The sequence below is a fragment of the Callithrix jacchus genome, chromosome 9 (assembly GCF_049354715.1).
Source record: "Callithrix jacchus isolate 240 chromosome 9, calJac240_pri, whole genome shotgun sequence".
In the NCBI taxonomy this organism is placed as follows: domain Eukaryota; kingdom Metazoa; phylum Chordata; class Mammalia; order Primates; family Cebidae; genus Callithrix; species Callithrix jacchus.
Window position 1 is genome coordinate 13,298,998 of NC_133510.1, and position 27,145 is coordinate 13,326,142.

A 27,145-nucleotide genomic window follows, 5' to 3' on the forward strand; every position below is an offset into this window, starting at 1 on the left:
TGGTGGCTAGAGACCTCGGGGCACAGACAAACACCCCATGAAAGGCATTGCTTATCGGGGAGTTCAGAGAAAGAGGCAGGACTCTGAGGAGGACTCAGAGAGGCCAGACACCTTAAGGGACCTTAAATCCAGAGCTGAGGGAAGGATGGAAATTCCTGAGGCCAACCATGTTGAAGATGGGAGGCTGATGCTTTGGGTGTCCTCTGTGACAAGTTTTTGGCCAGGCCTGGGGACATAAAGCCACATACGGCCAACTTGGACCCTTGAGAAGTTCTCCACGCAGTGGGACATTAGGATGCCCTCGAAGGGAACATGGCTCACCTGGAAATTAGAAGAAGAGAAATGGGAGAATGAAATGGTGGAGAGAGAAAGGAAGAGGAGAGCGTGGTGATGTGGAAGATGCCAGGGCGATGTACCGGAAAACCCTGAGAGCCCTGGCCCCTTCCCATGGACCCTCACTGTTCAGACACATGAGCCGGGCCTCCTTACTAGAAACTGCCTTCCTTGGTAGGAGAGAAGAGAGAAAAGCTGGCCTGCCTCCAGCCCCATCAATTCAACTCAATTCAGTGAGCATTGTATTGATACTAACCAAGCACCAGGCCTCAGTGAGGATAGATGGCACACTCTTGAGAAGCCCAGGCCTGGCAGGGGAGGGCAATAGAGACTATCCCTTGGGTTTGCGGTGGTCTCTCCTCCCATCCACTCGCAGCCTGCATGCCTGCTTATGCATCAGCCCTCCCCTGCTGGCTGCATGGTGCCCACCTGCAGCCCCAGCTCCAGGTGGGAAGGAGTGGAAAAGAGGTGGTCCCAGCAGCACCCCAGAAGGTAGGTAGACGTGGGCAGGGGAGGGTTGCTGCCCTCTCAAGGGAATAGGGTCATTTTTCAGGGTTTGAGGTGGATGATAGGAAACCCATGATTTTAGTTTCCAAGAGGTTTGCTGTTCACCTTCCCCTGGGAGGTGTGGGCTTTGGGTTGAGGACTGGCGGTACTCTGGGGAGGGAGGGTGGGAGGTGGGAGATTCTCTTGAATGTTGGTTCATGGAGGGACCTATACACCCTGCCTATGGGTGCCCTCCCCCTGGGTGGGGACAGGGAGACTTTCCCCACCCCCCAGATGAGACCCAGATGAGGGCTTCAGTGCTCTCCGTCTCTAGCTCCCAGTTATTCCAAGTTGTCCTGTCTATCTGTCTGATTTGTAGTCTCCTAGAGCTGTTTTTGTCTGTCTGTCTGTCTGATGTGACTTTCTTGGCTTCTCTGGGAGGAGCTCCTCTGAATGTTTTCTGGACAGCCCAACAGTGTATGTGGTTTGCTTTTGGCTTCTTGGGGAAATTCTATCCCAAGATAAGTTTTCCATGATCAGACTCTCAGCATCCCTACTCCCAACCCTATCAGCCACTCCTTCACCACCCCTCATCACTTCCCCTAGACCAGCTGTCCCACCTCCAGAGCATAGCCTCAACTTCTCAGCAATCTCCTCTAGTGGAATGTGTTACAGTCAGAGGCCAGCCTGAGGGGCTGGCACAGGCGGGTGGGTCTCGCAGCCCTCTGAGGGGAACTGCTATGGGACTCTGGAGCTCTGAAACAAGCCAGGCTCCTCCCCCTATGTCTGGCTCCTCCTCTGTCAGTCTGGCTTCTTCCCTGTGAGTCTGGTTTTCCACTAGCTCAGCCAGTCTCCAGCTGAATCATGGTCTCCTGAGGGTTTCTAGGATCAGCAGCTGCCTCTATAGAAGACCCCAGTAAGGAATCCAAAGCCAGTGAATCAGGTGTCAGGGCCTTTGGTGTGTGGACTCAGCCAGCCACAGGAGCTCCCTTGTCGTCCTCCCTTGCCATCCTCCTTTGCACTATGGCTGAGACCGGCCCCAACTCCAGCTGAGCTGAGCAAGAGTCCCTTTCCTTGAGCTTCCAGGGCCCTCCCTGGGATGCTGCAGTGGCCACTCATCTATCTGATCAGAGATGTAGAGACGCTGCTTAGCCCAGCGGAAAGTCTGTTCCCTCCTAGAAAGACCCCAGGGCTAGAAGACAGCTTCGCCCCTCCCGAAGAGGCAGAGAAGCCTCAGCCCTACAGAGGCCAGGACAGCCTTCCCCAGCCACCTGCAGAGGAGCATCTGGTGGCTGGTGTCAGGAAAACTCTGTCTTGGGGCTGGGAGCCTGCCAGGGAGTGATTGTCCCAGGAATGGGAAGACTTGAAATTGAGCACGTCTGGAAGCTTAGGTGTCTGCAAAGGGAGGCTGAGGAGTGGGCGTCAGTGGTTTGGGGTACAGTGGAGCAGCTGCATGGCCGGCAAAGCCCTCTGAAGCTGGATGACCAGATAGAGTTATTACAGGTTCTGCTGTTCCCTGGTTCCCCATACCCGCCTTAGGAAGACAATCTATGTCTGCGAGGGTAATTAGGAGGTGGGAGCTGGGGATGGTGCCCCCTCCCAGCAGCCAGCCAGGGGGTAGCAACTGTGTGCCAGTCTCTGCCCAGAAAAGATCACCCCCTGGTCGTTGCCCCTACCGTTCTCCTCCCTGCTGCCAGCTAATGACAGGGTTTTATTCTGGGGCATTGAATAGGCCAGTAATTGCAGCCCTACTTTCGATCCTGCGGGCTCCCCTCCCTTTCAGGCTCTCAGTGACATTCAGAACAATGACCCGGTAGCTGGCCAGCTGCCTCCCAGCATAGAGCCCATTTGTCTCCTAGGGTGATAATGGGGCCAAGATGAGGAAGATGGGTTTCTATTAGTGTAATGGGAGGAGGCAGCTGTGGGAGAGGGTGGGGCTCAGGAGAGGGAGATGGGGCTCAGGCAGCAGGCTGGTTTCTTGGGGGAGAAGTGGGCTCAAGAGGAGGAGGTGGGCTCAGGAAGGGGAGGTGGGGCTCGGGAGGGGAGGTGGGGCTCAAGAGGAGAGGTGGTGTTCAGGATGGGGAGGCGGGGCTCAGAAGAGGAGGCAGGGCTCAGGCTAGGGAGGCAGGCTCAGAAGGGGAGGTGGGCTCAGGAGGGGGAGGTGCCAGGGAGGAAACAACAATTCCTAGGCCTCCGGAGCAAGAAGGGATCTGAGTAGGGGTATGGGGCGCTGTGAACCTCTGCCAACTGAACTGACTCACTCCTAGTCCTTGCTCCTTCCTTTTCAACCCACCCCATCTTTTCTCCGAGACAGAAGACACCAATATTTATTGAATGTATGATTTATTGAACGTGCCAGGGACATTCTCCTGGGCACTCTTGATATTTTATCTCATGTAATTCTGTGAGATAGGTGTTATTCCCATTTACGGATAAGGAATCCAGAATGGAGCGAAGTTAGGTATCTTGGCCGAGGGACCACTGCTAATTATTTCTGGGTCTGGACGGTGAACCCAGGTCTGACTCCAATACGCAACCTCTTTTTTCAGAGCTGCTGCTAGAATTTTTTTTAAGAGCTCAAGAGAAATCCTTCCAGCTATTTCACTGGATCTTAAATAACATCTATTTTCTCTGATTATAGTTGTTGGAAAGGTGAAAAATACAGCATATAAAGAAGAAAATATAAATGGGGCTTCATCATGTAGAATTAACTGATGTTAATATTTTAGTGTGCAGCCTCCCAGTGTTTCATTTTTCTATGCGTTGGGTTTTACATCCTCCCCACGCCCATTAAAAAAAGATTTTGTAGTCTGCATTTCCCACGTGGCGTAGCGTACTGCGTCCCTTTAGAGGGTCTCCTACCCTAACCAGTCCCTCACGAGGGGTACCTTGGAGGAAGGAGCGCCCCTCCGAGAATGGCTGCAGAAAGGCTGCAGGGAGAGCCCTGCATTAGCATAGCCGGAGCATCTCCGCCTCTCCTGCCTCTTTCCATCCGCTGTGATGGGGCCTGAAGCATGATCAATGGACCAGCCTGTGTTTACCCAGCGATTACGGAGCAATTAAATTCTCAATCGATACAGTTTAGTTTTCAAACAGCTCGGCCCGGGCGCGAGGCCTCACATGCCTGCTCCAGGAGTTGCATGCAGGCTGCTGGGAAACAGGCACCAGCCACTGGTGGCTTAGGGCGGCAGCGTGGGTCAGTCGAGCGGTACAGTTCGATCCTCCTTCCCTGGAGAGGGGCAGAAAAGCCCATCCTGCCTGCCTGGCCCCAAGCTCCAGGTCTCTGCCTCCCACCCCAGGAAGGCAATGGCGGCAGGGGAGGTTAAGGGAAATTTTCTTTGTCTCCCTCAGGGTTCACTGGTTGGTTGGAAGAGGACTTCTGAGAGGTTGGGATGGGATGAAAATCCCCACAAGCCCCCTGCAGTGGCGGGGACCATTGTCCGCTGGCAGGGGCAGGGTGGGGGCGGGCGAGATTCCTGGGGTTTGAAGACGGCTCTGGGGTGGGACCCAGCGGTGCCTGCACAGAGGGGAGCAGCCAGGGGAGAGGGGCCTGCTCCTGTGGTTTGGGCTTTGAGAGCAGGTGTGATCATGGGTGGTCTGAGGAGTTCTGTGTAGTTAGAGGAGAATCCAGTTGGCGTGGGCTCCGTGCTCAGGAAGACGGCCGCATTCCGTCCTGAAGCTACAGGAATCTGCCCCAAGGAACTGTGTGACCTGTCACTTTACCACCCTGTGCATTTTTGTCCCATTTGCGTCTTCCCTCGCCAGATTCAGGAGGGATAATAAACCAAAATAAAGGTCAGAGTACTTGGACACTTTGGGAGGGGGTATACAAATATCCCAGACAGTATTAGGAAGGTTTTGTCTTGTTGAATTTTGACTTTCTGTTCAGGGGGCTCTCCTCAGCTGGGATGTGAAACTCCTGTTGAGTCAACTATTTGCCCAGGCTAATTTCCCTGTGTAATTTTCCTTCCCAGGCCTTGAGCCATCCTCTGAGACTGGCCCCTTCATGTGACCTAGGCTGTCGCCAGAGGGCGCTTGGGAAACCTGACGTGATGCTGTGCTGGGGCTGCCCTCAAATAGCTGCTCCGTAAGGCAGGTGACTTTTTGTCAGGAGCATGTTTAGAGACGACTGGAGGAGAACGCCTCCTAACCCTGTGTCTGTTTTGTGTGTCCCACCCATGAGGGAGAGGAAGCAAATACTGGCCACCATGTGCTGAGTGCTTGCTGTGTGCTATACAAGAATTATCTTATTTAACCCCTAATAGAAGCTAGTGAAATATTACTCCCATTTTACAGACAAGGAAACTGAGGATCAGAGACAATGAATGACTTGACCAGGGGCCATGTAGCTGGTGAAGAGCAGAGCTAGGTTTTGAACCAGGTGCTTGTCCATTGCAGCCTGTAGCCACCAGGGCAGGAGGACAGCAGGAGGCAGGCATTGTCAAGTATGGGAAGTGAAGGTGTGGCAGGAAGGTGACAGCTGCTTCCCGTGTCTCCAGCCACAGCCGGCAGGTGGCTGAGAGCACATAGGTTATTATTGTTCCGACCCTCAAAAGGCCTGGCCTCTCTGCCCTGCCCCTTCACCCTGCCCCTTGTGGCTGTGTGTGGCCATCAGGTAAATGCACCGGAGCAACCAAACTGAAGAGAGGAATGCCCCAGAGAATATTTTTAGGGGATAGAAATCGCGACAACAACAATGCTAGGTTTTATTATTAAAGAAATACACATAACTAAGGATAATACTTCCGGAACAACAAGTGAAAGATGCACGGGGAACATCTGTGCTTTCCTAGTCCAGGCTATTCGGTAATGCGGTTTTATCCAGTTTTCTGGGAAACAGGTTTTGTTTCATTTACTAGAAACTTTTTGTTGGAATCTTTTGGATCTTCTTTTCTCACTTCCAGGAAGAGTAACCTCTGTAGGCGTAGAGATTTTTCTAATCCCCCGTTTCCTGTGCTTTTGCTTTGCTTTGTCTTCTGGAAGGTCTTTGCCCATTCATTTATCTTTTAAGCAATAACATGACAACAAAAATGACTTATAATTTCAGGAATTGTATCTGATGTATGACAAAAAGGGCTTTTCATTTGTTTCATCGAACCAAAAAAGAAGGAATCTGTAGCAAGAGCGATTTGATGAGATATGGCATTCTTCAGACTTTTTACCGCCTTCGAGAGGCCATGGAATGGCCTCAGAAAGGTGGTTTTGGCAGGGTGTGGTCGTTCACGCCTGTAATCCCAGCACTTTGGGAGGCTGAGGTGGATGGATCACGAGGTCAGGAGATCGAGACCATCCTGGCCAACATGGTGAAACCCCACCTCTACTAAAATACAAAAAATTAGCCAGGTGTGGTGGTGTGAACCTGTAGTCCCAGCTACTTGGGAGGCTGAAGCAGGAGAATCGCTTGAACCCAGGAGGCAGAGGTTGCAATGAGCCAAGATCGCACCACTGCACTCCAGCCTGGTGGCAAAGTGAGACTCCATTTCAAAAAAAAAAAAGGAGGTTTTTAGAGATTTCTTTTGTGATGATTAAAAAAACAAAAGAGGAAAGACAGCTGCCCATGAAGGAAGACTGCAATGTGTTGCTATCTCCAGCAGGGAGACTTTCTATCATCCCCTCAGCACCCTCAAGGTGAAGTGGCTCGCATTGTCTGAGGCCAAATCTGGGTATCATTTGTTCTAAGATTATTTTGACCACATTCCCAGCAGTGGCAGTTGGGAGGGGAAGGTCTCCACCCAGCCGGAGAGGTGGCCCCTATTACCAGTAGATACTTGAGTCTCCTTATTTTGGACATTTCTGTAAAATCTACTTGAATGCTTTGAAATGGCCTTAACCCAGGAGGTCTCCTTCCTGTAGTTTGCTTTCTAACTACCTTCTTGTGGATTCTCTGGCAGGTCGCACAACCCCCACACTCTCATTTAGCAAGGATATAAATCCCTACACACCCATAATTCTTGAGTATTGCATCACACATGGCCTGGGGACGCCAGTGACTTCCCTTATGCGGTATGGATGTCAGTTCCCTCATTGTGGGTTTGCTTATCGTTTCTGTCCCATCAGGGAGCACCCAGCTCCCATTCTCAGTTTGAATGGCCCCATCTTGCCCAGGTCTTCCCCTTTAGAAAGTTGGGGTTTTAATGCCACCTTAAGGGCGTCTGGGATTAGGCTAAACAGTTTGACCTCCTCCAGGGAGGCTTGCTTAGCAGCTCTGTCCGCAAGCCCGTTCCCTTCAGCTTCTGTAGTGTTTCCCACGGCCATTTACATGAACTATGGCCACCTCTGCTGGAAGTGGGAGGCTTTTTACAACTCGTCTGACCAGTTTCCCACGTACCAGTTCTTTCCCCTGCTATTGACTAGGCCTGGCTTTGTCCACATCTTTCCAGAGGTGTGTACTACTCCACAGGGATACTTGGAATTCGCATATATAGTGCCTTCTTGGCCTCCAGGAGCTTCAGGGCCTGGTTCACAGCATGTAATTCACAGGTTTGGGCTGACAATTATTGGGTGATCTTCCTTTTTCTCATAAGATTTGTTTCCATCAATGACAACACAGGCATTGTGTCTTCTACCTTCTATCACTTGGGATGACCCATCCACAAACAGCTTCATTCCATCATGTAGCAGAGTTTCTTTAAGGTCTAGTCTAACTTTAGTTTGATATTCTGGAGTATCTAAACGGTTATGGTCTGATACCTTCTTATTCTCCTCTCCTTTCCATAAGAAACTGGCTGGAGTTATGTTAGGCACCTCTCCAGGGCCCACTGACCCCAGGAAGAACTTGGGGAGGCAAGAGACTAACCAGCTGGCCTCCCAGGGTGCCTTTGGCCTGGCTCTGCTGGGTCTGGCTGTGAGCCAAGCGCTGCTGGTTTGAAGAGCTGCCAGCCTATGGCGCCTTCCCTGACAGGCTCATCAGCAAGGGCATCCCTGGCTCCTTCTTTGTTTTGAAGGCACCACTTGTCTCCCTGGCAGCCCAAGAGCTGCCCTGTTTGTATTCCACACCACCCCAGCTGGTGACCCAGCAGCTGCAAAGGGTCTGGGTTTGTCCTGCTCTGGAAGGGGACTCAGTGGCTTTTCCTCCTCCTCAGCTGCAAGGATCCTCTTCTGGCCCAGCCTGACTCCGGGAAACAGAACTTTCATATAACCAACCTCAAAAGATCCTGGCGGACCTCTCCCCAGCATGAGCTGTCTCTACTTCGGGGACTGCAAACTGGCATTTTCTTTCAGCTGTATTGGGTTTTTAAGTTTTTAGAACTGATCACCAGCATAAAAATCCTATTTCACCTAAAAAGTCAGAATTCTGGCCTCTGACAAAGCAGTCTGGCCACACAGGGCCGGCACTGTAAGAAGAGCCAAGCAGCTGCTGCCCCTTTAACAGGGGTGCCCTCTTCAGGTAGCCACAGTCCCCCCAGCCCTGCAGCCCTCCTCACCTTTGCTGGCCCTGTAGTCCTTTGAGTTTACAACCCTAGTTCCTCCCTCATGTAGCCCCCAAGCCCTTCTGCAGCCGCCCCTGTGGACTTACAGCCTCCCATCTCATCCAACTACCCCGTCCATACATAACCCAAATCCTTTCCACCACCTGACAAACAGCGATGCAGTCTTTGCTGTAGGCAACCCACTGCTCCTCCAAGCCTGATCCTAAACTCTCCTCCACATCCGTCTCTCACTTGCATCCCCAGCTCCCGGGCCCTGTCCCTCCCCAGTGGCTAGACTGCACCCTTTCCCGGCACCTCCTTGTTGCTTGAGCCTCTAGAACCCCCCCCAGCCCTGCCAGCCTCTCCACATCCTCCTACTTCTCTTGTACGCTTTCTTCCTTTTATAGTGTTTTTCTCCCCAGTCTCACCTTCTGCGTCTGTCTTTGATCTCTGTCTTTTCCAGTCTCTCTCTTTCTCATTTTCTTTTTCTATCTCTGTCATCCCGTTTCCTTTTCCCCTCACACGTAGTTTCTTCCTTTTTCTCTCTCTCAGCACAAGCTAAGCCGTGCTGCGCCCTGCTCCCCCAGTCCCCTGCCCTGCCTTCCATCTGTAAAGATGAACAGCTCTGCCGAAATGACAAAGATTCCTCAGTAGCTTTTTTTTTTTTTTTTGAGACAGTTTCACTTTTGTCGCCCAGGCTATAGTGCAATGGCACGATCTCGGCTCACCGCAACCTCCTTCTCCCCAAGCGATTCTCCTGCCTCAGCCTCCCAAGTAGTTGGGATTACAGGCATGCGCCACCACACCTGGCCAATTTTGTATTTTTAGTTGAGATGGGATTTCTCCATGTTGGTCAGGCTGGTCTCGAACTCCTGAACTCAGGTGATCCACCTGCCTCGGCCTCCCAAAGTGCTGGGATTACAGGTGGAGCCACTTTGATCAACAGCTTTCAGCAGCAGCTTCCACACACAGTTATGTGGCCAGCTCCCCCTTGCCTTCAGGATCAACAGCTTCTCTCTCTTTCTCTCTCTCTCTCTCTCTCTCTCTCTCTCTCTCGTCCTGTCTCTCTCACTCTCTCTCTCTCTCTCTGTGGCCCTCTACGTTTATCATTTCCTCCCCTTTCTCTTTCCAGTTTTCTTTTTTTACGTCTCTTTCTCCCTATCCCAGTTTCTCTTTTCTTTCTTCTTATAAAAACCTTCTGAGCTACCCTCAGTTATTCCTTATTCGGGTTTTCATTCCATCCATCAATCTTTTGCAGTTTCTTAGTAATATCAGGCCAACGTTTAGTCACAAAATTAACTTTTAAGAGGCCTTGCCCTGCTGGGTCCTCTGGACCAATCCTGAATATTTTCTTATTGGATCTCTGAGCCTCTGCAGAAATGCAGAGGGAGTCTCCTCTTTTTCTTGCTGGATCTCAAATGCTTTCAAGACATTTGTGTTCTCAAAGTGGACTTTTTAATCCCTTGAATCATTAGCTTCCTTGGGTTCTGCATTTGGGCCTCATCTCTGGGGTCACTGTTATCCCTTCTGGGATTTGCATTTGGGAATTTCTGCTCAGCTGGCAGGACTCCTTCCCTGGAGGATGGGGTCTCTCCCAAGTGGTCATGTCTGCCCTTACAATCATTCCCCTTTCTTCCCCAGTAAATACCCATGATTGACATTATCTTAGCTCAAATATAAAAATTAGGTCCTCAAAATTGATCTAGCTGCTCTGCTAAACCCAGGGGGTCTTCCCAGAGTGGCCTCATTTCCTTTTTAAAATTCCTAACCTAAGTACTTGATAGAGGCGCACTCACAAACCCAACTCCTCCCTGTCCCATAGGGACTTCTCTAAGAGGGTGTCTGTTAGACATCTGCAGTTTAGAATGAATAGGGGAGTTCTCAGTGTGCTTCTTACATTGTTCTAATTCTTTCTCAAGTTTGGATAAGGATTTAAGGGAGCATCGGGTTCAGCTTCTGCATGACCCCAGATTCCTCTTCGTGCAGCCTTCCTGTTGCCCCCGATCTCCCTGTCTTCTACTTCGTGAGATGTATGGGAGGGCAGGTGTGTTAGAGGATCCCAGGGCTTTTTACTATGCTCTTTTTCTCCTTTTTTAAGGGGGAACGAGGGGGCTAATTCATTAATCTAACAAAGAACATACCTGTCTCCTCTTGTGAGGATGGGGTTTTATTATTCACATAGAGAATTAAAGCTTGGCACACCCAATCTTCATCTGAGCCAAACTTGGGCCAAAGGACCGAAGGTTGATGAATGGGGTCTTTGGGCCAGATGAAACAGCAGTACTTTACCCTCTTTTGCTTTTTCTTGCCCCTGGTCTGAGGATTACCCCTTTAGACCTGCAACATTCTCCCCAACGGACTATTTGGCGGAAAGTCAGAAGAATTCCCTTTAGGTCCCTCTTTCCTCTGTTCCCTGGGCCTAGGATTCTTGTTTCCCATTTTCAGTTGGACTCTGTGTCTGAGCTTTTCCCTGTGTACTCAGCCCCCATCACTGGAGGTTTCTTGCACACCCCGAGACCTCCGAAGATGCCCAACCACCAAGCAGTACTTATAGTTTAATATTCCCACCCTGGCTCATACACGAGGTTGCCTGGTTGCCGCGGTGTCTGCTCCTCTCCCTGTGTCACTTTCACTGTCTCCTGAATAAACAGTTTCAGGCTTGTCTACGGCCTCTGCAGGAGCCGAGACATTCGGACAGAGTGGGCCACATAAATCATGTGGGACGTGTCTCCCCTCTCAGCTGGAATCTCACTCCATGCAGGCACGGAGATCCCGTATGGGCCACCAGGTCATGAGAAACAAACTCACCCGTCCAAACCCAAAGAATGGACTCAGAGACCCGGCGAACAGCGAAAGGGAGACTTTTAATGACGGTCTCGCAAGATCAGGTGTCTGATGAGCAGGCACACCCAGCACAGTTTCAACAGGCAATTTATCCCCCAGTGCACAGGCCCCTCCCCTGGTTCCTCAGAGGCTGAGTACAGTGGGGGCACAGTCTTCCAGCAGGTTGCCTATTGATTGCTGGGTAGGGGCTTCAGGTGTTGTTTTTAGGGCGGTTTTGCTCCTTTTCGTTGCAGCCCACAATGCACTGCAATCTTAGCTCAGGGGCTCTTAAAATATTTGATTTATGACTGGAGTAGCTGGGCAGGCTAATAAGGAAAAACAAAATGAACTATTTTGTAGGCTAGTAAACTTTCATCTTAGACTAAATTTTTTTTGGATCGGGTGAGGGCAACTAAGGGGTGGGGAAGTGGGAGAGGCCAACGAGCAGGCATCAGCTATCCAAGCAGGGGCCTAGTATACCTGTTTCTTCTGTAGTTTTCTGAGCTAAGCTGATTCAAGGCACTTTATCTTAGACATGGACCCCCGTATACATTATTTCCATCAAAGAGCCAGGGGCGTAAGAGAAAGGGTCGGCGACCTACAAGCTTGGGATTTGGAAGGGAGCTGAGGAGAAGGGCAGACCAGGGCAACACTGGGGCTTCCTCCATGCTGACTTAGACAAGGCACCCCCACTTCTCAACCGTAGCATGAAGGGGTACACTGTCTAATCCCCAAGGCCCTCTACCAGGAATTCTGTAAGGGCACTCTGCATGGCCGGGGATGGGACCTGCTCATGGAGAGACCTGGGCATTACAAAGCAAAACAAATGGCGGGTGCTGGGGTGCAATTGTTGACCCTCTGGTGAAATGCAGCATTGGAGCAAAAGAGCATGGAAAGGGAAGCACTCAGTAGGCCAGGGCACTGTTTTATTTTTCTTTCTACATTTCATTTATTGTTATAAAAATATTATAATAACATTAGGATAATATTTGTACAACACTCCAGAGACATAAATGATGGGAATGATGAGAGTTTTAACAGCTAGCATGGACACAGCCCAAGTATAGAACTTATAGTTCTGTCCTTTTGCTCACTTGATTCTCACCACAAGGATCCTCAGCGTTTGACCTTGTGAATGGTCAGAAGGGCAAGAATCACTGTGTCCATTTTACAGCTGAGGAAATACTCAGCAGTGAGCAATTTGCTCAAGGTTACGAAGGTCGAAGCAGGCTGAGGCTGAGCCCAGAGCCCACACCAAGAGAACACTACAGTGGAGCAGTGGCTTAAACCTGCTTCTTCCTTCTTTCTGTTGGAATGTGTCACCTTGCTCACTCCCCAGGTGGCACCACCTACACAGATTCGTGGGATCTTGGTGTGGTCACCATGTTCCATGTTTATACTGAAGCTCTGCAGGCTTGGAGAATCAATTAGGCTGCTATGAGTCCTCACACCTGTCAGGAATCAGGGGAACTGACTCATCAGAAACAAACTTATAAGAGACTGATATATTAGTATGAATTTACTAATTTATAATGAGAAATTATCCTGATGAACAGGATACTCATGTTTACTGATTACTAAAGAACTTAAAATTAGTTGAGGCTCCTTCTCTACCCAGATGCAGAGGAGTAAACACCAAATGGTTTTGTGGATTCCTTTCTAGTTTGGAGAGAGAGAGAGAGACAGAGAGAGAGAAGAGGTGAGGAAGTGGTAAAGGAGTTCCCTGGACTAGAAGACGAGTTCAGAACTTCAGGAAATCACTGTAATGTGGAGCAGTTGAAAGCATAAACCAGATAATCAAAATCTAGGTTCAAGTCCTGGCTTGGCCACTTACAAACTCTATGACCTTGGTTAAATTCCATATGCTTTCCAACCCGAGTTTACTATAAAATGGGCATAGCACTGACTTCTTAGGGTGTTTGAGAGGATTAGACATGAAACCTAGAAGCGTGTCCAGCATCTAGTAAGGACTGCGTATGTGCTAGCTATGTTAAAGCTGGATTTTCGAGGGCAGAGAGGGAGAACTCAAACAAGATTTAAGGTCTGGAAACTCAGATGTGACTGAGTTTAGAATGTTTAGAAAGTGCAGGCCGCATGCCTCATGGGATGAACCCACTGTACGGCCAGGATGTTGTTCAGACACAGCTCAGCAACCCCAACAACATGCTTGCCATGCCAGGGGCTCCGGCAAGGCCTGGCCCATCCCGTGGGATAGCAGGTGATGGGCGTGGAGAAGAGGCAGTCTTTCAGATGTTTCTGTTCAGGCCCAGCCCCTGACACGGAGTAATGGCAGGATAGAGCCCAATATTCGAAAAGAGAGAAAGATAGAGACTCTGAGAACTGAGGGACCGATTTGGGGAGGAAATCGATGCAGCTAAAGACCCAGATGAATGCCAGTCAAGTAGGGCCAACAGGCTGAGAGGAGATTTTCTAGACATCAGGGCAGGAGAGGAGATAATTTGGCTCAGCAACAGGCTGCCACGGTGAAGGCTGGGACGGGATTAAGAGCGGAAGCATTTATTTTACCAGGAAAGTCTTCTTGCCAGCCGACGGTAAGACTGCCTGTTCTCCTGAGAGAAGATTCTTTATCCCAGTGGAAAGGCTCATGGCCTGGCACTGTCCCCTGGCCTGCCCAAAGGGGTATTCCTCAAGCCAGGATCTCTAAGGCTTCTCCCCAAGTATGTTCTGCCGAGACAGTGAGCAGATATTCCATTGTCACATATACTGCAGGATCGCAGCATGTCCCTTCATCTTAACACTTGCAGAGAGAATGCATGAAAGCCACAAGGCATGGAAGAAACAGTGTGGCCAATGTGATATGTGCAACATGAAAGACTGAAGCTAGATATCAGGTAGGACTTCCAATAGGACCATTAAAGGAAGTTAACTGCAGGGAAACAAGCAGGGAATTTTGCTCCTGGTAACTAGGTAAATGTCCAGAGGAATGTCCTACCCTACTGGTAATTCTGCCATTTCCATTTCTTGGGTCACAAAACTCCTGTTTTCAGCAAGAATGGACACTTGTAGGTCATCAGATTTCCTCTGGCATGTGGTGAACTTGAGCCTGTGAGGAGCTGTTCTTCTCTGGAAATAGCTCAGGACCAAAGAAGCCTATGCTCTGCTGGGGTGAAGCGGGGTTGGAATAGAAGGAAGATGAAAGGAAGGGGCTTTAGGGCCAAGAGAATATGAAACACCCAGGCATGGCCTCATGCCTGGGTATGTGCTTTTGTGCACACATGATTTGTGTAGGTCACCACAAATAATAGTCATTAGGGGTAGTCACAGTAATTAGGTCACCACAAAAAAAAAAAAAAAAAAAAATAGGGCCCTGCATGGGAGCCAAAAAGAATGAGACCAGGTCCCTCCCCTCCAGGGAGCAATTGGCTCATGAACCGGAAGTTGGGGATGCATGAGGAGCCCAGATTAGGGGAGAAAAGCTACAGTTACTCTGCACCAAGCAGATGCCATAGGCTTTGTGTCATTATTTCACTCCCTCTCACAGCAAAATTGTGTAGCAGGTATCCCTACTCTACACATGAGCAAATGGGCTCAGAGAGATTAAGGAACTAGCCCAGTGCCACACAGCTAGTGAGTGGTGGGATTTTAACCACAGTCAGTCTGTCCCATTCTAAATCTCATACTTATCCCACTCTGTGGCCTCCCAGCCCTTGTTACCTTCTGGTAAGCTGCCCTCAGCATCATCTGTCACTCAGAGTGTCACCAGTTACACCACAGAGAAGAGGCCAGCCCATCTCCATTCAGAAGACTGTAGCACAAGACAGCAATAAGAAATTGATGGTGCAGGCTAAAGAATTGTCCTTTATTCTGAAATTAGGTTCTTCCTATTTTTCACGTCCTTTCGTAATATTGTAGGGAAAATGAGTGATACTTTTGCTTTTGCTTTTCTTATTTGACAAAATAAAACATGGGAAGTCCCAAAAGAGAAAAAGATAGTTGCTGTGTACATGGGGCTTGCTAACCATTGTATGTTTCTTATCCTTTCCTTCCGGGGACACCTGCGTTCACCGGACGTTGAGGTACAGGTCACACCGCAGGTAACTGGTAGAGCAGGCATTCAAACCCTGGCGGTCTGGCTCGTGTCTGCACTAAAACTAGAGGCTGTGACTCTCCCCCTAATTGCAGGTCGGCTGACCCTGGCTGCAGCCTCATGTGCTTCCTCCTTTCAGGGACCTCAAAGGCACTCGGCCCTGGGACCTGGCCCCCAGATACCACTCCCGTGGCATAGCCTCTGCCGACATCACCAGGCGTTTCCATGAACCATTCTTTTGTGGTTCCCGATAGTCACCACAGTCCATTTGGAACTTATCACTTACTCGGGCCACAAAGGGCCAGAGTGTGGGTGGTTAAGGAATAACTCCGTTTTATTTTCTAAAAGTCTTCCTTGCTGTAATACTGAGGTCCAGGACTGTGAGACCCAGCCCGGCTGTGGTCAGACTCCTGCCGTCTTTCCATTCTTGCCAGCGTGGAGCTGCAGGGCCAGCCACCTGGGAGGCACTTCCCTGACCCTTTGGGGTCTGCAAGACCCTGATTGCTCCCGAGACTCCCACGAGGCGTGCAGTGGAATCCTGGCACTCATGCGAGGCTGCAGCGTTGGTTATGTAAAGATAGGAGGAAGTTTGCCCATAGGGAAGAGCTAGGGAAGGATCAACATGAATTCAGGGCAGGGATTCTTCTGACAAGGGGAGAGGAATACACCAGACATCAGAGGCTTCCAGTGTGCTCTTTCTTGAGCTGGGCACGTGTGGATATTTTTCTGTACACCTCACCTCTGTGTTACCTATATTTGCATATATAAAATAGTTCATAAGAAAGGAAGAAATCAGTAAAATCTGGAGTTCACTAGGCTGTACTGAAGCCACCAGGAGATGACTTTGGGTGGCGGCCAGGGAAGGATGAAGAGACTGGTCCTGTAGCCTCATCCTGAGGCCGGGCGGGATGAGAATGTTGGGAAATGGGAGCTGTCTTCTCCTGGGGCAATTACAAGAGCAGGCATGAAAGGTGAGAAAACCAAGGTGTACAGCGAGCTGTCTGCCCAGGCCAGCGAGACACATGCCTGTGTGAAACTGTGTGTCGCGTATGGGGAGGGGGCAGGGAGGCTGTTGCCAGAGCTTGACACTGCCACCGGAACCACGCCTCTTTATGAGAATGTAAAGTGCTCAAAGATTGTAGGATGCCAGGGACAGTAAGATGGCACTCATCAGAACAGCCCAACCTGGGAGGTTGTGAGGAAGGCAGTGTCTGAGGAGGCCTGACGAAGCTTCCAGAAGAGGCCTTCCTGTGGGATGGGCTGAGCGGCTGGTGGGGGGGGATTCCACTCTGGCCCATGGGGATAGTCTGCAGGAGTCACCCTGTCCCACATTGAGGGAGTGACCTAGGTGTTCTGGCCTAGGTGAGGGGAGGCTGAGCCCAGAGAAGTGTCTGCAATTCCCTTGACGGGAACCCTCTAGAGACCAGCCAGCCCCCACCCACACTGGAGCAGTTGTGGGACCAGCAACGAGGAAAGAACTTCTTCTCCCATGGCCCTTGGGCGCCTCTTTCACACCCAGTGAGGTCAGGGCAGCCTCTGGAAGCAGAAGAGAGCCAGGACAGTGACATCTGCCCTCCTGCAGGAGCTTCTGGCCCGGATGACGGCAGTCAAGGGGCCACGGCTGGGAGACTGATGCCTGTCACTGGGAGCTGGAGTTCATCTGATTAGCAGGAGCAGGGGTGGGGCAACGATGGAGCAGGTGTGGTCAGGGCCCAAGCAAATTGCAAGTGGGGAGGGAGGGAGCTGGGCCTCTCCTTCCTGCCTGATGCCAAAGCGTCTTTTCCAAGCTGCCCTCTTACAGTGAGGATACAGAGCCCAGAGAGGGGAAGTGATTTGCCCACGGTTCTACCGACCACGCTGCAGGCTGGGGTGGGATTTCCTCCTGACTCCTGGCCCAGTGCCCTCTCCATACCTCAGGCAGGACCTTCTAGCTCATGCTTTGAATTAGCACGAAGTGAATTGATTTCTTGTCTTGTCACTGACACTGGCCTTCTGTTCACCTCCACCCCTCCCTCATACCATCTGGGATCCCAAAAGACACTTAGCTTTCTATGCTCGGTGCCTTTATTCTGCCCATCTGAAATTACTATTCAAAGAAAGGAGAAAAAGAAATGTTTTAGAAAAGGTTAAAAAATCTTGAGGGGATCTGAGGCATGTTGTTAGCTTTTGTCTGGAAAATGCTTCATATCTTCGTCACAGAAGAGCTTTAAGAATGGCTGGCAGAGTCTGGGATAATCTAGTGCAATTGACGAGGCCCTCTGGAGGAGCCTTTGTGCCCGAGGAGTCCATCAGCCTTCAGAACGCTCCTAGCAAAGACTCTAGTAATTACTGTGCTAGTCATTGCGGAGATGGGAGAACAGCCCTCAAGCTTAGCCCCACTCCAGCAAGCCTCCGTGGTCAACAGCGGACTCCCCGGGGCTGAGCCTGCAGGTGCCTCCTCATTCCAGCCGCTCTGGTTGGTGGGCCTCGGTCAGTACCTCCCTTCTCTCCTCCTCTCCTGGCTCTCACTTCAGTTACTCCTGTCCCCTTAGCTCCTGACAGTGGGCAATGTGGCTGCCAGGGCCTGCTGGGAGCCCAGAAGGACATTCACTGTCCTGAGCCAGGTCCCTGGCAGGGTCTGTGCGAGCCCAAATGCTGGGGGCACTGTAGGTATTCTCCTCTCTCACTCATTCTTGGGTAGAAAGCTGTATTTCCCATGGTAGAGGGCACGCTGACCTATGGAGTCATTTCATCTTCATCACTCTCCTGGAAAGGAGGCATTTGCACCCCCATTTGGCAGATGAGAAAACCATGGAGCAGAAAAGTTGGGTATGGCACTTAAGATCTGGCCAGTAGCTGCAGAGCCCAGGGCCTCACTCCACTCAAACTCCTCCTCCCTTTGCACGAGGATTCCATCCGTGCCAAGGATGAAGATGACCAGGCTCTGAAAATCCATGTGGTATTTGGTGCCCGGATTATTTTCTCTGTATGAACAGAGAGCTGCCTGTATCCCTTGGCACACTTCTCAGCATATAGAAAACGCTCCATGATTTTCTCTCCATAATAGTGTGCTTAGCCTGGGGCCTACAGAGTCTGTAAAGCCCCTGACATGAAGGTAAAATTTGGCATGTGTGAGATCAGGTGCCTTTTTCTGAGCCCTGAGCCCTTAGCCAAGGTGTCTGGAACCCAGAAAAGTTCCACAGGTCTGGGGGCAGAGACATGGGTAATCCTGGCTGGCAAGAGAAAGAAAGGAGAAAAGCGGAGGCTCCAAGGGGGATTCAGTTCTCGGGGAAGGAGACTCGAGCTCAGGGTGTTGACTTTTTATCAGGGGATGCACTTGGGGTCAACACAGAGGGGAGGACACAGCGTGGGGCAAAGTCTACTGCAGAAGCCCCACCATAGCCTAGGCCAATCTCATGGGAACCATCAAGCTCAGCCCATGTTGGGTAAGAATGATGAGCCTTTACATCTCCACCGAAATTGGCCTCTGGATGTGGACAACCCTTGGAAGGAAGTGACTTTGAGCCACATAGCTCTCTGTAGCTGAGCCCGTTTTTGATGGGACTGACAGCTAAAGGCATTCTTCAACAGTGCTCCCAGCAGCTGAGCGAGAAGTCCTTCCTTGAAGGAGGGTCCGGGTGGTGCATCACCAAGCCCAGCCCAGCATTTCTGCCCTTGGAAAAGTAGTGGAGAATAAATGATATCCACCTACCCATCTATCCATCTACCCATTTAACATTGATTAAACACATCTCATGAGCCGACCACCGGTGATAAGCACCTGTGATAAAAAGGTGCACATGGCATGGCCTGGTGGAGGAGAGAGACACATCAGGGAATAACTGAGGCACAAAGTGGTCACTGCTGAAATCGAGGCAAGTGCCAAGAATTGTTAGAGCATAGAGGAGGGCGGGACTAACTCCTGGGGAAATGGGTGGTTCCTGGAAGAGATGACGAGGCAGAGAAAGCGGTGGATGGAAGGCATTTCCAGCAGAAGGAGGTCATGGAGCAGGATGGTGGCCCAAGAGGGCTTGGCAGACCTGGTGAGAGTATCAGTGTGGACAGAGTGGACGGGTCACTCAGTGGGAATGAGGGTAGAAAGGGAGATTGGGGCAAGACTATGAATAGACTTTATCCTGCCAGTATTGTGGAGTCACTGGTGGGCTTGGGCAGAGGGTTGGCATTAAAGCATCTGTAATTTCAGAAATTAGCAATGATGATCGAGATGATAGGCTGGGGTGGTCACTGGAACCCCAGGACATTATCTCTGTGCCAGGACCAGGCATGCACAGCTGGAGCTGAGTGTTCCCCTAAGCACAAGCCAGCTTCCCCTTAAGTGACCCTCGGATATGATGTTAATTCTGCTCTTGGGCACATGCGATATTCCTCTGAGATTGAGCGATGGCTTATTTCCCTAATTTCTCAAAGATATTCACTTTCCATACTCAAATCCTGCTCTCGTGCATGGAGTGACTCCTGATGCACTGGCCCTGTGTGTATCAGCTTAATGTCGTGTGAACGTATCAAAGCTTTCTCAGGATCCCTTTCATCTTGGTGCCACTCACATTTCTACTTTCAGCTTCTCAAATGGGTGTCCCAACCCAGAGAGTAACCTGTGACCAGCGTCACTCGCATACCAGTAGTGACCCCACTTTTTCTCTTGGCTAGTGCACTGCCACTCAAGGAATGTTTCTGCAGCAGGATGAGGAGCCTAAGAGAGCAGAGATGTCCAGGATGCCCCTCCAGTGCTCTGGGAGGACATTATAAGAAGCTGTTCAGGTCCCAGAGAGAATCCCATCCACATACTTCCCTTCCTGTGCAAGGGCCAGGCTGCCTGAAATCTGACCCACTAGGGATGGCAGCTGCAAACTGTGGAAGCTGAAGAGGCACTGCCTGTGTCTTGGAAGGAGAGGAGAGATGCTAGAGCAATGGGTTTCCAGTTCTGTACGAGACTGAAAGTAGATGCCCTTCAAGTTAAACAGATGGTCCTTCCAGCTATGACTGCTGAAGATGAAAATTCCAACCTCTTTCTCAGGCCTTCTTTATAGATGGAGTGCAAAGAGGAAAACAGAGGCTGAGGACATGCTGTTGATGCTCAGCCACCAAAGAGAGGGTGTCAGGACTCGGGTCTCTGCTGTGCCCTGGCAAAGCACCAAAGCCCAAATCCACATGATGGGCACTGGACAAATGCCCACCCAGGAATCCCCCATCATGTTGGGTACAGCCAAGGGGCCTGCCTGTAGATGGTGACTGCATACAGATTCTCCAGGGGACATGGATCCCCTGTGTTGGTGACACCCAAGACCAAGGCCCCTTCGCTGTTTGCTGCTCCAGTGGCTGAAATGGGGTGGGAAGAAGCCTTCAGAAAGCCCATCCATCTGGAAGGCTGGGGAAGGCCATGGGGAATGGTGGGAAACCCCTGCTGTTTCAGTTCCATGAAGGTTGACAAGGTGGCTAAATGTTGAGAACACCTCCCCCGCTGCAGAATTCTTCATGGCATTTTCCTGGGGATTTCTTTGGGACTCCATGCCATAGGATTCTAGCTCAGAAAATGGGCACCATCACTGTCACCCTGTATTAAGGACAACTGTGTGCCAGACACTGTCCTAGGTGCTGTGCATGCTTTATTTCTTTTCTGACAGTAACCCTGCAGAGTTGTTGTTAGGATGTCCGTTTTGCAGATGAGGAAATAGAGCCACAAACACGTTCAATGACGTGCCCAAGTGGCACAGTAAGTAGCAAAGCCAGGATTCTAATCTGGGTCTCCCTGACACCAAAGCCATGTATGTTCTTTGGCCTCCACTATGTGACCTTCGATGTTGCCACACTGAGAACAGTCCAGGGGTTTTGTGGCCAGCTTCCACCCCACCATCTTATAGGTAAATCTAGGGGAGGAAGGCAAGGTTAGGGGTTTCCTTTCCAACACTTTTTCATCATATACCTGGGAGGGCCCCAGTCCCTTAGGTCCCCAAGCACAGAGATAGACAAGGTGGAGCTGGGTCCACCAGCCAGAGAGCCTGGAGCCTGGGCCAGTGGGCCTTGGCAGACCAGCCTCTGCACTGGGATTCAAGCTCCTAGAGTGTCTAAGCAGGAAGGGTCCCTAGAGAAGAGCAAGCTCCCTCCATGAGACAGATGAGGAAACTGGCCCAGGAGGAGGACCTAAATTGCCCGAAGCCACAGAAGCATTGTGTGTGCATGAGTGTGTGTGTACCTGAATGTATGTGTGTGTGAGAGAGAGAGAGTATGTGTGTGTGTTTGTGTGTGTGTGTGAGAGGTGGCCCGTGAACAAAGGCCCACAACAAGCTATTTTTTTAAATTTGTTTTGTTTTAACACAAATAGTTTATTTTGACCCCAGGAAGGGGCTGTAGAGGAGTGGGGAAATGAAACACAGAAGAGAATAAAGCCGTGGCAGGGTTCATTCATGAGTAAGTTACTGCTTTGGGCTACTGGGGCTCGATCTCACTGGGGACTAAGGGAGAGGGTATAGGATGTGTCTCAGAGTTGTCCCGTGCAAGGGACAGGAAAGCTGGGTATTCATGCAGCAACCCCGTTGTCACTTGCCAAGTGCTGCCATCAAGGGACACTGGCTCCCCAGCACCTCTTGCCAAGCACATTCTGGCAATCAAAGAAAGCAAAGGGCTGGTATTAAAGGCGTCTGGACCCTTGAGGAGCCACCAGTTCCCCGAAGAGTCTTGAAAATCTTTTAGGGTAGAGAGATCCTGGGCATCGGTGCCAAGGACAGTCTGGAAGAGAGATGGGTAACATGGCACGCTGCCCTGCAGGCTCTGGACACAGGCTGTGCTGTGGTGGGAAGGGGCTATTTCCACATGCTCCAGGGGAAGAGAAGTCAGCTAATATAGCAAGAGGGGTTGAATTTAGTGCTTAAAAAGAACTTCCCAGTGACACAGTGAAAACATAAAGATGTCTAGAGGCTGTGCATGCTGGCTCAGGCCTGCAATCCCAGCACTTAGGGAGGCTGAGACCAAACATTTGAGCCCAGGAGTTCAAGACTAGACTGGGCAACATGGTGGGACCCTGTCGCTACCAAACAATTAACAATTTAGCCCAGTGTGGTGGTGCGGACCTGTAGTCCCAGCTACTCAGTAGGCTGAGGTGAGAAGATCGCTTGAGCCCGGGAGGTTGAGGCTGCAGTGAGCTGTGATTGAGCCACTGCACTCCAGCCTGGGTGACAGGGTAAGACCCTGTCTCAAAAATAAATAAATAATATTTTTTAAAAAGGTATCTGGAGCTGCACTGAGCCATGCAGCTTGATTGGTGGCAGTAGGAGAAATGGTGGACATAGAAAGAGGCAGCAGCAATAAGGGTTTCCCGTGGCCAGGGCCAGCCAACAAGTACTCCTTTATCTGTCAGAGGTGCAGGGGGCTGCTGGGAGGACAGATGGAGATTGACAGAAGGGAGATTCTCCACCCACCTCTTGGCTGGGAGGAAGCACCAGGAGGAACACCTCTCTGCACCCTGAGGTCCAGTAGAAGCTGCAGGAAGAGGTCTCTCCTCTGGTGTGATTTGGCCCATCTTTTGTGGTGGCACAGTCTTGGAAGAAATCAATCCTTAGGTCGCAGCTGTCCTGCACCAGGGCCATCCCACCGTTAGATGACCTTGAGGTCCCTTCCAGTCCTGACTTGCTGTCACTGTCCTCTGTAAAGGCCATCCCTGTAGCTCCTGGCTTCCCCTCAGTTCACCCATCAACAAGTGTTGACTAAGCACTCAGCATCTTTCCAGCATGATGCAGGTGGAGGACACAATCAAATAACACATAGGCCCTGGCTTCTAGGAAGGGATGGGTGGGGAAATAAGAGTTTATTTGCTGGGCCGGGTGCAGTGGCTCATGCCTGTAATCCTAGCACTTTGGGAGGCAGAGGCCGGTGGATTACCTGAGGTCAGGAGTTCAAGATCAGCCTGGCCAACATGGTGAAACCCCGTCTCTACTAAAAATACAAAAAGTTAGCTGGGCATGGTGGTGCGTGCCTGTAATCCCAGCTACTCAGGAGGCTGAGGCAGGAGAATTGCCTGAACCCAGGAGGTGGAGGTTGCGGTGAGCCGAGATCGCGCCATTGCACTCCAGCCTGGGTAACAAGAGCGAAACTCCATCTCAGAAAAAAAAATACAAAAAACTAGCCAGGCCTGGTGGCGGGTGCCTGTAATCTCAGCTACTGGGGAGGCCAAGGCAGGAGAATGGCTTGAACCTGGGAGGCGGAGGTTGCAGTGAGCTGAGATTGCGCCATTGCACTCCAGCCTGGGCAACAAAAGTGAAACTCTGTCTCCAAATAAAAAAAGAGTTTATTTACTGAGTACATACTCTGTGCTAAGCACCTGATCTCTGCTGCCTCCTTTCTTCCTCACTGTAACCCCCTGAGGTAGCAACTAGGACCTCCATTATACAGACAAAGGAACCAAGGCTCAGAGGAAAAGCCAGCTGCCCAAAGTCACACAGTGGTAGAGCTTGGATTTGAGCCCGTGCTGTTAACCATGATGACTCTCCTCCTCTGAGAAATACACAGTGACTCTCTAAGGACAGCTCCTAGTGTTCTAGGAGACAGAGCAGTGAAAGCTGCAGTCACCAGGAAGGCCTCATGGAGGAGGTGGCTCGGCATTGGGCCTCAAGGGAGGGGCAGAACTTGGAGGCTAGTGCAACCTGAGGGAACCAATTCCACAGGGCAGGCTGGAGCATGGCTGCTCCAGGCAGCGAGGTGTCTCCTTGGAGCGGGTAGGAGGGCTGCAGCTGTGGCTCAGCCTGCTGTGGCTCTGCGGGAGCAGGGGAGGGGCCAGGGAGGAAGGTGTTTTCTAAACACAGCAGGGCAGGAAGCCCATTCCCCTGGAAGGGCTTATGCCCAAGCCAGGCCAGGCACCCTCCCTCCTCCAGACTCATTCAGTCTAAAGAGGAGCTGGCTCAGTGTGGCTCAGTCTCCCCAGCCACCTGAGCCTGTGCCTAACGAGCCAGGCCACTGATAATTATGACAGGTAACACATGTAGCAGTTGCCCTGAGCCAGGAGCAGCTTAAAGAGTTTTAAGTGACTTAAGCCTTCCGGCATCCCTATCAGGTAGTTACTGTTACTGTGCCCATTTTATAGATGGGGATACAGAGGTGCAATCAGGCTGAGTGACTTGCTCAGGGTCACACAGCTAATAAGAAGCAGAGCCCAGATACACTGTTCTACTGTACTGCTTCTAACCAGAGGTTCTTGAGCCCTGGCTATAGATGCCCCTTTCCTCCGTCTGAGATGCTCCCCAGCCTCAGGTTCTTCTCCTTGCCCAGGGCTCACCCTGCCATGATAGCCCCTCCCTAGAGGAGACTGAAAGACACCCTCTCCAGTCCCTGCCACCAGAAAGCCAGGCCGGAGTGCCCAGCTTCTCTCCCCCAACCCCACATCCACACGCACCCTGTCGCCCTCTCCCCCAACCGAGCACCGTTGCCTTTTGTTCGCAGTGACGGCTCCTGCGCCCAGGCCAGTGGGGGCATGGAGGACTCCGTGGTGGCAGCGGCGGCGGTGGCAGCCGGCAGACCCAGTGCCCATGCCCCGAAGGCTCAAGCCCAGGAGCTGCAGGAGGAGGAGGAGCGGCCGGGGGCGGGGGCTGCCTCCCCAAGGGCTGGCCCCCAGCACACGGCCTCCCCCGGCCGGCAGCAGCCTGCCCTGGCGACGGCGCTGTGCTCCCACGCCCCTGCCGCCTCCGATTACGAGCTCTCCCTTGACCTAAAGAATAAACAGGTACCCAGGGCCTCCTAGGGGGGTGGGGAGGGTGGTGAAGGGGCCCTGCCTTTGGGCACTGTCCAGGGTACCAGGGATCTCCCCGCTGGGCCCCCTCTGCTACAGGCACACCTCTTTCGCCATAGTTCTCCCACATCGAGCGACCTAATTTGCCCTTCCCTGGACCAGCCACAGGCCTCTGCCTTCTTCCATGGCAGGGCTCATATCCTTACAATGCAAGGCCCTTGGGCAGAAAGTCCAGGGGCTCTGCTCCTCGTACAGTGCTCAGCAAGCCTCCATTGTCCCACAGACCACTTGGCAAGGAGCCCATTGTTCTCTGGGGGAGTCTCCACCTCCACTTGCTGCTTAGAGGCCATAGTCCAGCTTCCATGCCCACAAAGGGAGCCGATGCTAGGCACCCACAGGCTCAAAAGAGGCACAGAGACAGTGGTCTCCTCAAGGCAGACAGGATTCCCAAGATCAATCCAGACTGGGGGAGCCCAAAGCTCCCCTATTGGAAAACGAATCTCATGGAGGGATCTGAGCTTCCATCTTCCATTCAGGAAGAGAAGGTGGCCTGTTGTGGGGCCCCCACTGAACCCCCAAAAAAGATAATGCCTCAGTTTTTTGTCTTGGTGGACAACAGTCCTGATGGAAGCAGGGTGTGTGTGTGTGTGTGTGTGTGTGTGCACGCATGTGTGTGCACACGTGTGTGCACCCGTGAGCACTTAGAGAAAGGTATGATGATGTGATCCCGTTACAGAAAGAGCTTTGAACCTGGGATCCAATCCTTGCTCTTCCTTCTAAATGAACTGACTTTGGGAGTGCCAGTGAAGCCCTCTGGACATTGGTTTCCTCATCTGCAAAAATGGGAATTAATTTTGAATCGCCTCCAAGGTTCCCTTTGCCCCAAAATATGTAGGTTCTAAAGAAGAATTTTTCAACAAAATAGACAAGGTATCTTCAGAAAGGAAGCTGGTAGGAAGGGCCACTAAGACTGAATCAAGCCAAACTGAGCTCCTTCCTCTCTTGGCATTGATGCCAAGCTCATATTCTGGCTCAGGGACAGCTATAGACAGCACATCAGTAAAGGGTTTTACCAAAATCCCCCAAGATATCTAGTGGACACACTAGAAATGTGTGGATTCCTGACAATATAGTGAGGGGGATTGTTCCCAAACTGAATTATCCAAAAAATGTTCATCAGAAAAATTCCCGGGGAGTTGGAGTGTAAGCCCTATCCAGGTCGACCATTAGACAAGGCACCAAATTGAGGCTTACAAGTTACATTTACCTGACTTTCTGATGGCATAAAGTGGAAAGAGAACAGCTGGTACCTTGGTGATAGCATCCCAGACTTGGTAAAAAAACCTCATCAGGGCAGAAGGATGGTTTTAATGAAAAACAAAAACAAAAACAAAAACAAAAAGTCAGACGAAATAGGGAAAACTCTAAAATTCTGCTCCTCGCTTTGAAAAGCCCCCAGCACTAGTATATAAGATGTGCGCAGGTTCCAGCCTGAGACAGGCCTAGGGTTTCCGGTGACTGTAAGCTCAAGGCGAGTCAGGAGCTGAGAAGTGGCTGTGGAGCAGGGAGGGCAGGTTTCACACCCTTCACGGGAGGCCCACACTGCCCCACAGAAGGGAGGCACCCGCGGCAGCCCCGCCCTGCTGATGGTCAGGGACCCTCGAGATCCAGGGCTTGGTTCTGGAGGCTGCATTTACAGGAAGAAACGAGGAGCCTGAGGTTCTTAACGAGCAGGAGGATGGGTTGGGGTTATATGGAGAGATTGTAGACAGGAAATCAAGTTTTAGATCTGGAAGGGCTGCATGTGAAAAATGATTCGATGTATTTTCTATCATTCCAGCCAAAAATAGTGGTACTAATATATGAAAGCTATAGAAGGGGAAGATTTTTTTTTTTTTTTTTTTTTGAGACACAGTCTTGCTCTGTTGCCACGCTGGAGTACAGTGGCGCGATCTCGGCTCATTGCAACCTCCGCCTTCCTGGTTCAAGCGATTCTCCTGCCTCAGCCTCCCGAGTAGCTGGGATTAACAGGCATGCGCCACCATGCCCGGCTGATTTTTGTATTTTTAGTAGAGATGGGGTTTCACCATGTTAGCCAGGATGGTCTTGATCTGTTGACCTTGTGATTCGCCCACCTCAGGCTCCCAAAGTGCTGGGATTACAGCGTGAGCCACCGTGCCTGGCAGGAAGGGAAGATTTTAACTTAACAATTAAAACTGTTAAAAATGTGGAATGCCCTGCCTCTGAGGTAGAGAGTTCTTTGTCTCTGAGAGTGCCCAGGCAGGGCTGGGTAAATATCCATCTGCGACATATGGGGGCCACTTGGCCAGATGA

At 51.1% G+C, this 27,145-nt stretch overlaps 1 protein-coding gene across 23 annotated transcripts in view; it reads left to right on the top strand.

The window, feature by feature from the left end:
* IQSEC3 (IQ motif and Sec7 domain ArfGEF 3) overlaps nucleotides 1–27,145 on the top strand; it is a 114,578-nt gene that overhangs the window by 37,053 nt on the left and 50,380 nt on the right. For 16 of the 23 annotated variants that reach the window (XR_013522466.1, XR_013522468.1, XR_013522465.1 and 13 more), the window contains exon 3: nucleotides 24,526–24,805. The exons of the other annotated variants lie outside the window; for them this stretch is intronic. Coding sequence is in view for 8 of the 16 variants with exons in the window: in XM_078338324.1 (XP_078194450.1) it covers nucleotides 24,526–24,805 (280 nt within the window). In the remaining 8 variants the exon portion in view is untranslated. The remainder of the gene's footprint in view (nucleotides 1–24,525; nucleotides 24,806–27,145) is intronic. 23 annotated transcript variants of the gene reach the window in all.